Here is a 13,277-nt window from a genome sequence, read left to right as displayed (position 1 = left end):
AAGTCCTGGATTTGTACAGTCTTAATGGCACCTTTGAAGAACTCAACAGAGAGGAGGATAGGTCAAAACGAGAAGAAATGGGCTCTACCTACTGCTATCCTACATGCCTTCTATGCTACCAGCCACAACTCACCTTCTTCATTTTGGGTGCCATCAAATTGACAAAGACAGTGGGTACTTCTTGACACAAATTTTCATAGCAGTGTAGAATATTCTGAGATTTAAAACAAATATTCAATAGCTTAATGAATTTTAACAGAATTTACAATGTGACTGCGCAGTAGAATATCCCAAAGCCCCCAGCCAAATTTTGGAAGAGTTAGAAGGTACTTCAAAGAGATGTTTGGTTCAACTTTCTGCCGATACAACAAATCCTGATATGTCTCATCCTCTGCTTAAAAACCTCTAATAAATAATTATCGGCTACTGTCCGTGGCTGCCTGTTGCACTATTGAACAGCATGTATGTCCTGTTAGGAAGTTCTTCCTAATGTTCCTGTGTATGCTATTTGAAAGCACAAGCCATTCAAAGAAAAAAAAATAGGTGAGGATTTACTGAGTGCCATGTGCTTGGTGGCTTTACTGACAGGAGTATCACAAGTATTAAGAAAGATATTTCTCCTCAGACAAAGAGCTCTGACCTCTGATGATTCAAAGAATCTGCAAATAGGACATTTTACACTTTCTCACTTAAAACTTCAGACATGAAGCTTCTCTCCCCATAGCCAGTATTCCACCACAGAACCACACATAAGATTAAGAATTGGGCTGCAGGTGTTCTCTATAAGACACATTTCAGTCAGCCTTGCCCTATTGGCTTAGAGTCAAAATAGACATGACAACCAGGCTCTATCTTTAATTTTTAAAGTCTCTCTATAGTCACCACCCCTAAAAATAAAAAAGCTATGATTTTTAAGAGACAAAGAGGTACATTCACACATCTAAATCATCATGCCTATTTTTCCGTTATCTAGGCAATTGTGTTTCTTAGTTGGAGACATAAAGAAACTGATTCAGAAATAGATTTCAGAACAGTAGTCACGCAGCCATGTATACCTTGGCTCTGGAACATTTCCTGCCTTGGGCATTAGGTGGCACCAACTGCCAACCTACCCACCTACCTGATGGCCTGACACCCAAGGAAAACAGGCTGACATGATGCCAAAATCCAACCAAAATTGCACATTATTTAGAAAAGAATATATATCATCACTGTTTACCTACCTCCAAGCTTAATTTGTTTGCCTTAACATGGCTTTCAATCTTAACTATCCTCTTTGCCTCTTCGGGCACATCTAGTCCCATTTTTATCATGCATTTTGTCTCTCGAACAATCTCTAAAATCTTGGGGTCAAAATTAACCAAAAGCTTTCCAGTTTCAGGATGACGAACCAAGAGTGTAACCTGCAATGCTGAAATTAAATTGGGGTTTGGGGAAGACATCATAGAGTTTTAGGTCCATTTTTCTATCACACAAAGTCATGATGTTGCCAAGAGCCAAGCTAGCAAGTGCAAGGATAAAGTCTTTGTGCGGCAGTTTGGGTGGTCGCCTATGCAGTGTGACAACAGTGGGGGAAGCCAGTGAGTGGGCAAATGGGCAGGTGGTTCAGCAGAACAAGTGAACAGGCAGGCAGTGTAAGTGGCCCCCGCAAGCCTTCATTATTTATTGTTATTTATTCAATTTATACCTGGAGGTCTGAGGGTGGTTCACAACAAGACCACAACATATAACATCAAACCAAAAGCAGTAATCCAATAACCCCCAACAAGCCACATTCTAAAAGGGTGTTGGACGTCAATAAGATCAAGCAAAGGCCTGGTTAAAAAGGAACATTTTTGCCTGGCACCTAAAGGTGTATAATGAAGGCGCCAGGCGAACTTCCCTGAGGAGAGCATTCCACAGATGGGGAGCCACTGCAAAGAAGGCCTGTTCTCGTGTTGCCATCCTCCAAACCTCTTAAGGAGGAGGCACACGAAGGAGGGCCTCAGAAGATAATCTCAGGGACCAAGTAGGTTCATATGGGAAGAGGCGATCCTTCATGCCCCCCCCACTGCTGTTGTGGGTGCTACCATGACAAAGAGAGGAAGTCTTGCCCCCCTTTGTCCACCACCCACCATGGCAAGAAGGAAGTGTGCAGTTCTTCTGTTGGTGGCAGTGCAAGGCAGAGGGGGCTGAAGACTTTCTCCTCTTCGTTCCCCTCTCCCCTGGGAGTGGCTGCACCAGTCTTGGGACTAGGGCAAGCTGTGTGGGGATGATGGAGGGGGAGTCTGAGGTGAGCTGTGAGGGATTATGGATTCGCAATGGAGTGAGGGGGGGGATAGTGGGTAGGTAGGGGTGGTGACAGGCTGGATGGGGATTAAAGGAACTGTGAGGGGATGGGGAGTACACAGGGCTGGTGAGCAATGCCAGCAGGGTGGGAGGCTCCAGTTTAGTAATATTCATTGCAGCTCAAGCAACATACCATACTGTAGCTGTGAAATTTCCTTCATCCAAGCTGTGTGAAAGAGCACCTCAAACTCCACCAATACATAGGAAATTCTATTGAATAATCGAACGACTGCTTTACCTTCTGCGCTTGTCAAGATATCTGAATTTTTCTGTTGAAATATTGAAATACATAATAAAAAGGTAAGTGTATGAAAGACGGTGTCCTTTAATTAAAAATAAAATTAATGAAGAAGGTATCTGTTTCGCCCCCAGACATACTGTATGATCTTGCATAATGTGATAAAAAAGGCTTTCAATATTACACATATGCTGTTAATGCGCACCAGTGCTCCTTCAGTGTAATTACAGACAGCATCATAATTCAGCTTTTATATGCCTCGGCCCAAAGTCAAATAAATACATGAAGGAGAAATGCATAAGCAGTCTGTGGTTTGTTCACTTTCTCTTCAGCAGTTCCTGCTGCTGAATAGATAAGCAACTTTTACAACACATAGTAGTTTATCTCTTTTGACAGTTCGGAAATGCTGGAGGGAAAGCTAATGAAACCTTGGGCTGCATGTGTGGCTCAATCCTGCACTCGCATGGAACATCTTTTTGGATCCTGGCCAAAAGGTATAAAGAAAACTATTATATGAAAGTTTTTATTGATAATATTGAATTCCTAGAGAACTTCCCCTCTTCCCAGCCAGGTACACAGCACAGTGGTACCTCTGGATGCGAATGGGATCCGTTCAGGAGCCCTGTTCACATCCTGAAGCAAACAGAACACACATCTGCGTGTGTCGCGTTTCGCCGCTTCCGCGCATGGCGTCATTTTGAGTGTCTGCGCATGCGCAAGCGGCGAAACCTGGAAGTGGCGTGTTCCGTTACTTCCGGGTCGCCGCGGAGCGCAACCCAAAAATGCTCAACCTGAAGCATATTCATCCCGAGGTATGACTGTAGTATATAAATATGTAAACTGAAAGGAAAGGAAAAAGCTCCAAAACAGTCCAGTGAGAACCGAGCATCTTCAGGGGTCTCCAGGTGTCATGGATCCAGGACCTAACTACACATTATATTACGGTAAATGTTTACCACACAGTGATACTAAGCATGAGCTGTAGTTTTATTCTGAACTGCAGTGCACGATCAGGCATAATCCATTCCTTTCCCAGCTGCAATACAGATGAAAATTACGCCTCACATGGCAACTAGCCTTTAAAAACAGATCCTGTTGGCAGTAACAGTTCTCTTTCTAAACCAACCACTGCAAAGAAGGATTTTTGACACGATCACAGGCGGAAAGAATTAACACCCCCCCCCTTCCCTATATGATGTCATCTTGATGAAAACTTAAAATGAAAGTTTATAAACCACAGATGCTGCACTCTACACACCTAAAGCAACATGTAGTTAGGCTCTCCACTGGAAAAGGAAAGTGGGAAATGAAGAGGGGGTAAGAGTGAATAAGCCTGTAACACACGGTAGCTAGTAAGAGGGGGTAAGAGTGAATAAGCCTGTAACACACGGTAGCCCAAGCATCACAGGGGCTGCATACCAATGGTGGGTGTGGCCAAATGTGGGCATGGCCACCCCACTCTTTCACTTTCACTTTCACATGCACATACACAACATACATCCGTTCAGATCAACCGAGGGGTTTTTTTGCTCCTTAAAAAGGTAAAGGTAAAGGTACCCCTGCCCGTACGGGCCAGTCGTGTCCAACTCTAGGGTTGTGCGCCCATCTCACTTAAGAGGCCGGGGGCCAGCGCTGTCAGGAGACACTTCTGGGTCACGTGGCCCGCGTGACGAAGCTGCTCTGGCGAGCCAGCACCAGCGCAGCACATGGAAACGCTGTTTACCTTCCCGCTATAAAGCGGTACCTATTTATCTACTTGCACTTAGGGGTGCTTTCGAACTGCTAGGTGGGCAGGAGCTGGGACCGAAAGACAGGAGCTCACCCCACCGCGGGGATTCGAACCGCCGACCATACGATCGGCAAGCCCTAGGCACTGAGGTTTTACCCACAGCGCTACCCGCGTCCTTACTGCTCTTCAAATGATCAGTGTGATGACCAGGGAGGGAGTAATTTTCATGTGCATCAAGCCACTGACTTATCTGCTCAGCCCAGGGCAATATCTGCATCAACACCCCCCCCCCCCAAAAAATGGTGAGGTGTTGTGGAGCCAGAAAAAGTTGTCTTGGGGAGCACAGCAGATTACTGAACTGAGGGTTATATACTCCTGCTCTAATCATTTCTTGTATCCAGGATAGATGGGATACTTCTTCAGGAATGAAGATGAGCATTCCTGTTAGGGGGTGATGTTATAATGTCTCTTCATACAGTTTTTTAAAAATTAAGAAAAAAATCCTCTTGAGATACCTGATACCTGATACCTTTATCTCTGCAGCGAAATAATGACAGCTTCTTTGGGTTTTCTAGACACACAGAGAGATTTTAAAGGGACAGCAACCTGGCCTTTAGGGCTATGGCTAACAAGAATCAAACAACTGTGGAAATATGCACTAGATACTAGTGAGCTGGGATGTTGCTTTCAATATTGCTTTCAAACTCAGCAAAACAGCTCCACCTGCAGACTCTTCTACATCATTCCACACTCAGCAGCACTTTCTGGAAGATCGGAAGTAAGGTGATATTAACAAGCAGTATTCTTGCCAGTGGACCACAGAGAGGCGAGACAATGTAATTGAGCTGCTGGCTATGGTTTACAGATTATGTCACTTTCAGGTGGGTGATAATCGGAAACTTACATAAAAATAGTTGATTGGCTCACTGATACGCCTGAACAGCTGCCTCACCCACAATATCTTTCCTGCTACAGGGGGCATGTTTCGAGCCAGGGGAGGATCCTCCTTTTGAGCCTGATAAAGCTGCAATAAAGAAAATGTCCAATTTAAAACACGCCTTCTGCTAATACTTTACATCAGGGCTGGGAAACCTGCAGCACTCCAAGTGCTGTTGAATCCCAGTCCCCCTCAACCCCAGCAAACATTGCCAATGGTCAGGGATGGCAGGAATTGCAGTCCAGCAACATCTGGAGGGCCGCAGGTTCTCCATCCCTTGCTTTAGCTAAGTGTCATGCCTCTGTAGCTATTTGGAACTGACAATATCCTATCAAGGCAGCTTACAAAAATAATATAGCAAAGTACAAAATACAATGAAATACAACCGAAACTTTTCACAGCTAAAACGGATTTTAAAAGCAGCAAAACAAAACTAGCAATGCGTCATTTTAAAAAGCGTTTAGCTGGAACAGAAAGTTCAATACATTTTCAACTGCTGAAATTGAAAAATCTAAAAGTGACAATCTAAAAAAGTCAAAGTTTTCTTAATAAAAGAGCTCAGCCAAATCTGAAAAAAGAGATTTTTGATGCCCTTTTAAAAGCTAGCACTAATGTGGCCAGCTGTACATCCTTTCAGTGCAAGTTCCATAAACAATGGCCACCACTAAAAAGGGATTGTTTCTAGTTTCTGCCAATCTGACCTCAATGGCAGACCATGAGCAGGTTTGTGTTCCTGTAGGCAGAACTTCCAATACCCCATCCTGAAACTGTTTAAGGCTGATTAATCTATAATCCAGCATTTCCAAAGATAATATAAAAATTAGTCTGTAATGCTACCAAAAAACATAGATATACAAATAGTGTTTCTCTGCTTCTCCTGTTGTATTAAGTATTTTAGATCTTTCATTGTTATGGCTATAGGTCAGCTAAAAAAATTTAGCTGATTTATCATCAGCTTTTAAACTTATTTTTAAGTTTTAATAAAAGGAACTGTTTATTGTTACAGGAGATGGTCATATTTAATATTAGTAGCTCACCACATGGTGGGGCAAGGTGCCAGCAGGGTCAGTGAGATGCAGACGCACCAGCTTAGCCAATCTGCTGCTCCTGCTGGTACATTTGCACCTTGCTGCCCTCACCCTCCTGGTAAGCAGCAGTCACTCACCTACCAGGAGGTCAAGTAAATCAATCCACTACTATTAATATTTTTGTATTTTTTATCTATATAGCAATTTTTTGAATGTATATCCATTTTAACTGTCATAAAGGCCCTCTTCCTATTACAATACCACACCAGAACCATGACACCCTCAAAACAACAACACCAACAACACCCCAGGGAATACTAAGTCACACTCCAGCTGTTAACATTTTGCCCCCATCAAATAAAATTATTCTCTACAACTAAAACAGATTAAATTAACTAGTAAAGGTGGCTGTTTCTACTCAAGGTAAATGCACTAAGAGTGCAATCCAAAACACATTTACTTGACAGTGGTAGCAGCTGGCAGGACAGGGAAACTTTGCTTACCTGTCTTCCCAATGTGAAAAGGAGGTGCGCGGTGGAATAGTAAGTGCACAGCTGTGGAGCCAGTCTGATGCTCCTACCACTGTCCCTGCACCATGCCAGCTGCTGTCCTCTGCTGGCCACTTGTAAAAGGTAAAGGTAAAGGACCCGTGGACGGTTAAGTCCCGTCAAAGGCAACTATGGGGTTGCAGTGCTCATCTTGCTTTCAAGCCAAGGGAGCCGGTGTTTGTCCACAGACAGCTTTCCAGGTCATGTGGCCAGCATGACTAAATCACTTCTGGTGCCACGGGACACCATGATGAGTGCCAGAGTGCACCTTCCTGCGCACCGCAGTGGTACCTGTTCATCTACTTGCACTGGCGTGCTTTCAAACTGCTAGGTTGGCAGGAGCTGGGACAGAGCAACAGGAGCTCACCCCGTCAGAGGGATTCAAACAGCCGACTTTCCAACCGGCAAGCCCAAGAGGCTCAATGGTTTAGACCACAGCACCAGTCGCATCCCGCTGGCCACTTGTAACATTTCCCAAGGACCTGAATGAGTCTTGCTTTTGATTAGGCATGCTAAGGATTGCATTGTAAGTACCTTTTTAGTTGCCTCAAGCTCTGCAACGTAATGCTGAAGAATACGCCCGATTGTGTGTGCGATTTCATGCTGAAGGCATGGCATATTCAGCTTCTGAAACCTAAAGAGATTAAACAGTCAACAGTCTTCGCTGAAAGGTTAGTCAACCTACTATTAGGTTACTGTTAACACTGTATGTTGTGGCTGCAATGAATGAAGAAAACCACTTCTGTGTATTATTTAGAAGGATGTACTGAACTTGAATATAAATTTCCCAGGGTGCCTAATCACTTAAGTCTACAGCATCATGGAAGTTATGCTGTGTGAGAAAGAGATGAGGAAGAAATGATTCCCCTCTGCTAATCATAGGTGACTAGATAGGTTGGAGAGGGCAGCACATTTCATGTAGTAGTAATAGTAGTAGTAGTAGTAATAATAATAATAATAATAATAGTAACAACAACAACAACAACAATAATTTATTATTTATACCCCACCCATCTGTCTGGGTTTCCCCAGCCACTCTGGCCGGCTTCCAACAAAGATTAAAAATACATAGTAATTCTGTTTGCTGCGGCCAAAGTGTTAAAATGGCACTTGCTGCATGTCTGTGAAGGGAAAAGTCACATCACCAAATCTGAAATGAAGATAAGCCAGGGAGCCATAGCTAATTGTGACTGCCCAGCATGTGCCCTCAAAGCATTTGGAGGTGTGCGTTTCCCTTTTGAGCTTTACCTGGTTACCACAGCAAACCACATTGTTATCACCAGTTTAGCTGCAATGTGAAGCAGCTTCCACTACATGGCTATCCATCCAGTGGAAGCACCTTCCTCACGTTAAAGATCACCCAACCCTGCAGTGACATTATTCTCCAGCAAGCCAATTATTATGTGATAATTGTCCTGGAGCCTTCTTAGTAAATAGAAGCCACAAGAATATAATCTACTTTGCTTCAGATGGTGATATTAACTGTGCTACAAAGGAAATGAGAAATAAGCTGGCACATGACACCTTTTCTTTTATAGCTCAACTGTATTTTAGAGAAGAGGGAATGTATTGTTTGAAAGATATGCAGGAGAAACAGCATGATCTTACGAAAATTGCATATGCTTAAATATCACCCAACTGTGCAGTCTGGACTGCACTGCATGTTTGAAAAAGCCTGCTAGTTCCTCTAATTTAAAGTATTTCCTAAACATGTTTGCCATACCTCTGAAGGAGCTGGAGAGCATGTTGTGAAGACAAGATTCGTCCAAAACAACCAGCCATAAATGTCTGTATCTGGACCTAAATAAAAAAATGAAACATTTAATGGCAGCAACTGAGGCTGGAATCCCACTTATCTGCAAGTAAGCCCACTGAAGACAGCTGGAGTTACCCCTAAGTACAGTAGATGTGTTTAGGACTGCAGCCTAAATAATTAACTGTAGGTTTTCGACAAAGATAACAAGAGGCAAAATAATTAGTATTTATTTCCTTTATTTATGCATAAGATTTCTCACCCACCATAACGTCTCAGGGCAGGTTACAGCAATATAACCATACAATCTTAAACAAATAAAACAATTCCAAACAAAAGCAGTACAGAACAGATTAAACGAAACAGAAGAGGTAGATAAAGTGGGTGCCCTCTGCGCCAATACACAGGGCACCCAAACAGGGATTTGGGAGGAGGAAGGGAGTCAGTTGCGACAGTCAGGGGCACCCCTCCGTATTTGCAGGCAAAAATTATGCTTTAGGGGGGAAAGCCCCCCAAACCAGAAAAGCATGGCTGGCTCCTTGAGAGGACCACTCCTATTTAGGAAGTAAGGATACACTGGAATTTATAAATGTATATAACTGACAGAATCTTAATTAAATATGAAAAGTGTATGGGTGATATCCAACATTACTCATAATCCAATAAGATGCCAAGTAGATCTGGTGATATAAATGGACTTAAGTTAATTTATCAGATTCAATTCTCTCACTATGACTTAAATCTCACAAACACCAACAATTTCTATCACTTGATCAGTAGTTATGTTACTTACCTCTAAATTTTCAATTTTTGTCATGAAATCTGCGAAATCCACATCAAACTCTGTTTTCCGTGGGTCAAGAATATCGTATTTTTTCTTTTGAACGCTTTGGTAGATGTTTTTGAACTTAATTGCCATAATATCAATTCCTTCAATGGTGGACATACTCAGCGCAGAAAAGGTTTGAACTATGGTTATCATCTCTGTAATCTAAAATAGGGGGGTTGTTTTCACTATAAAGATAATGGACTCCTGTAATTTTTATTTTTATGATTTATTAAATTTTTGTACTGCCCTTCATCCAAAGATATCAGGGCAGCTCATAAGATAAAAATGCAGGCTAGAAGCACAAAATAAGTAGTGAAAACAAAAACAAAACCAAGTAATACCCCTCCATCCCACAAATACATTTAAAAGGCTGTATAACATTAATAAGCCAAAGGCTTGGTAGGATTACCATGTCACAAATACTAGGTTAGAACTCTTCTCACTGACATGAAGTTATCTCTTTGAAGAGATTTCCACACACCCCACAACCGCAGTCTAAAGTAATATAACTCTGTTATCATTTTACCACCCCAGTGTGTGTTTGGCCCAAACTACAGTTGGACAAAATGTACCTGAAAGAACTGGGAGCATTGGTTTTAACTCTAGATTGTGACAACAGCAGGTAGTTCCCAACCCCCTCAAAGAAGATAACCAACAACACCTTATGAACTCCTCGACTTATGTTAACGTGATCCTTTAGTTAATAGGCTGAAATCGAAAGATAGCATACATGGTATTTTATTCTTAAAACAGGTTTTTGAAGCACACTTACCTTTTCTAGCCTTTTGCAGAAAGCTTCAAATTTGCCAAAAATATACATCTCAGAGACTTCAAATGTCTTCTCCCCTGAAGTCTCCAAAATTTGTTTTCTTGTTTTATGAAAACTCTTCTGATACTCTTTAAACAGAAAAATACAGTCCTAAGAACAAATAGATAGCAATTAGTACCAGCAGGCAAGCAAGAAAGGTTTATTAGGCAGGCTGCCTACAGCTATAAGCTGTCCCTTTAGCCCTCTGCGTGGGCAGGACAGAAATTCAATAAATCAATTCAATATTCCAATTATTGCAAGAAAAAAATCCTACCATTTACAGTTGTTTTTCCTGTGTACGTGGCACTACCCAATTAGAATTTGTCTTTGCATTTTTATATGCAAAATTAATATTTCATATAGCTTTAATGGTTGTCATCTACTGAAATGTGAAGAGACCTAAATTTATTTTTGCTCACGTGGGCAAGCAGTGGGAGTTTTGTGGAGAAAGTTTCTTTAGCTTATATGATGAATGTTCTTCCCTCTCCTGCCCTGACTGCTGAACGTTTCTCGCTAATTAAGGGGAAATGATGACAAAATGCTTCCTATTTTGTAACAATTCAAAATTAATTTCTTTTCATTTCCTAGTGTAAAGACCAAACCACAGAGTGCTGTACTGAGACAAATCCCCCGAGACCTAATTAGGAAGCAAAATCTGCTAAGATAGAACAATCAGAATTTTTCAAATATAAAAGGAGCATGTAAATTATTATACTATACATATTGGACTAATAGATGTAATGAGAATACACTATAGTAGCTTATTGAGAATGAAAACCAGAGTCTTAGTGCACAACAAAAATACAATCATTATAATATATGTACACACACACACTTTCAGAAAAACATCTGCAGGGAGCAGTTGTAACGCCTACTGAAATCATGCACTGTTGCCACACAAACCTGAATTTTCTTAATTACTATAGGAGTATCCTGTTCCCATACACGATTAAAACCTCCATCAGTAATATATGCCTTACATGCTGTTACCATTTGATTTGTAACCTATCATACAAAAAGACAGAGAAAACATTATGTCAGAATTGTTAGAATAGAAGGGAAAATATATACTGTATGCAGTGCTATTTTTCTAGAACAGTGTTTCCCAACCTTTTTTGGGCAAAGGCACACTTGTTTCATGAAAAAAATCTCGAGGCACACCACCATGCCAGATGGGGAAAGGTCACTTTTTACTTATGTAAAAAAATAAAATAAAAAATAGTAACAGCATAGAAGGTAATGGTTAGGCTAGCATCCCTCTTCCAAATATGTTAGGTTTTTATTTGCAGGGACTGTTCTACATGGGAAAGCATTCAGCACTGTCATTCTCCCATCTGCCATCTGAATTGGTACTACTCTGGGTCAACTTACTCTGCTGCATGTGTAGATGAAAATGGCACCAAGTGTGGGGGAGCGGGCAGAACAGGTTTCAGATACAGGATATTAAGCATACACGTACTTCAGATTGAACTGGTTGCTTGCTTTGCAAGTTTTCATTTCCCAAATGACTGCCTTGGCAAGCGCAATACCTACCAGGCTCAACGCCGGTCTCGCGCTGCCGCTTCCCGCGCTCTCAAGGACCCGGGAGGAGGAAGGCGTGAAGGGAATCCCGAAGGCGCGAAAACCTCGCGCATGCGCAGGCCTTCCGCCTGCGACAGCCCAGTAGGCCGGCCGAAGCGAGCGGCGATGGGATGTGGGAGCTCGCTCGCTCGCCGCCCCGCGTGTGCCTATGTGGGGCACGTTACAGCCCCGTGACGTCAGCGCCACGCAGGCAGCCAGGCAGGCAGACGGCGAGAGCCCCGCACTGGGCGGCCTCTCCTCGCCGCCGCCGCCCCGCCTCTTGCCGCCCCGCCTCTCGCCGCCCGACTCGCCCGCCTCCCTCCCACGGCACACCAGGCAACGTCTCACGGCACACTAGTGTGCCGTGGAACACTGGTTGGGAAACACTGTTCTAGAAGAAGTGCCAGAACGTACCACAAATGCTTCCCTTGTTTTCTTATCATGGCAATGGCACCCACCTGAGAGGTGCTGGAACTGAGTTCCGGTGAGTTCTGGCTGAAAAAAAGCCCTGACTGCATACTATATGTCTATGACAGTGGTTCTCAAAGGGTGCAGTGTGCCATACTGGTGTGGCAGGAAAGTATGTCAAGTTTGACGAGAAGATCCAAGGGCAATCAAAGAAACATTTTAACATTTCAGTGCAGTGTAGTATCAAAATAATATTTTTTATTTACAGAATATGGATAGGTATCTTTTCAAAATGAAAACAAGAACGCTGGCTATTCCTTTACAGTTCTCCATGACATATAGTTGTGAACAGGAATTTTCAACTCTGACTCAATATGAAAGATCAGAAAAGAGAAAGACTGCTTTGTGTTGATGAGGAGACGAGAGTTTGCCTCAAATTGGACCTAATATAAATGAGCTTTCCCGGCAAAAGCAAGCTCCCACCTCTCAGTGCATTTGTGTACATACTTATATAATAGGCTTGGTTATCATTATATATTGAGAATAATACATGTTATTTTGAGAATAATACATTATTACAATAAACATGTTATTGTTTTATCCTTTCTGGATGCCCCACAATCATATTATGAAGTCGCTGCATTCTGTTATAAATCAAGCACTGCTAGGAGTTGTTTCTTTTTGTTTCCCAAGGTATTTCTTATCACTAAAGAATTAGGTGTGGCACAAGCAAATTTTTATTCTGAAGGGAAATTGCATGAGCCATCTTCTGTGGAAAGAGCAGCCATGGAAGAGACCCCATGTTATGGAGGGGAAGGCCAAGGATGAAGTGTAACTACTTCCCCCGTCAGCGTATGAGACACCCGCAGCTTTTCTCCCATGCATCTCTATTCCCCTCTCTTCCCTGACTTCTGTGCTGTCTTCCTGAGACACCCTCTCTCTCTCTCTCTCTCTCTCTCTCTCTCTCTCTCTTTCTTTCTTTCTTTCTCTCTCTCTCTCCTCCATGAAACACATGCTGTAAATGGAAAGATCTGACATACCACACCCATAACGCAATATAAGGAAGTTCAGCATCAAGAAGGAGGGAGAATGAGCAAGCAAGCGGACAACT

The 13,277-nt window shown here is 42.5% G+C and overlaps 1 protein-coding gene across 3 annotated transcripts in view; it reads right to left on the bottom strand.

Moving 5' to 3' along the window:
* Positions 1 to 13,277, bottom strand: part of DNAH8 (dynein axonemal heavy chain 8) — a 146,196-nt gene that overhangs the window by 109,970 nt on the left and 22,949 nt on the right. For all 3 annotated transcript variants that reach the window (XM_083497165.1, XM_083497167.1, XM_083497166.1), the window contains 9 exons: positions 11,102 to 11,203; positions 10,163 to 10,309; positions 9,355 to 9,552; positions 8,532 to 8,608; positions 7,343 to 7,442; positions 5,200 to 5,319; positions 2,462 to 2,597; positions 1,224 to 1,411; positions 134 to 214 (listed from right to left, as the gene is read on the bottom strand). In XM_083497165.1, the coding sequence (XP_083353291.1) occupies positions 134 to 214; positions 1,224 to 1,411; positions 2,462 to 2,597; positions 5,200 to 5,319; positions 7,343 to 7,442; positions 8,532 to 8,608; positions 9,355 to 9,552; positions 10,163 to 10,309; positions 11,102 to 11,203 (1,149 nt within the window). The remainder of the gene's footprint in view (positions 1 to 133; positions 215 to 1,223; positions 1,412 to 2,461; positions 2,598 to 5,199; positions 5,320 to 7,342; positions 7,443 to 8,531; positions 8,609 to 9,354; positions 9,553 to 10,162; positions 10,310 to 11,101; positions 11,204 to 13,277) is intronic.

The sequence above is a fragment of the Podarcis liolepis genome (assembly GCF_965112155.1).
Source record: "Podarcis liolepis genome assembly, chromosome: 3".
NCBI lineage: Eukaryota > Metazoa > Chordata > Lepidosauria > Squamata > Lacertidae > Podarcis > Podarcis liolepis.
The sequence above is the reverse complement of the archived record's forward strand: the minus strand, read 5'-3'. Positions and strand labels throughout refer to the sequence as shown.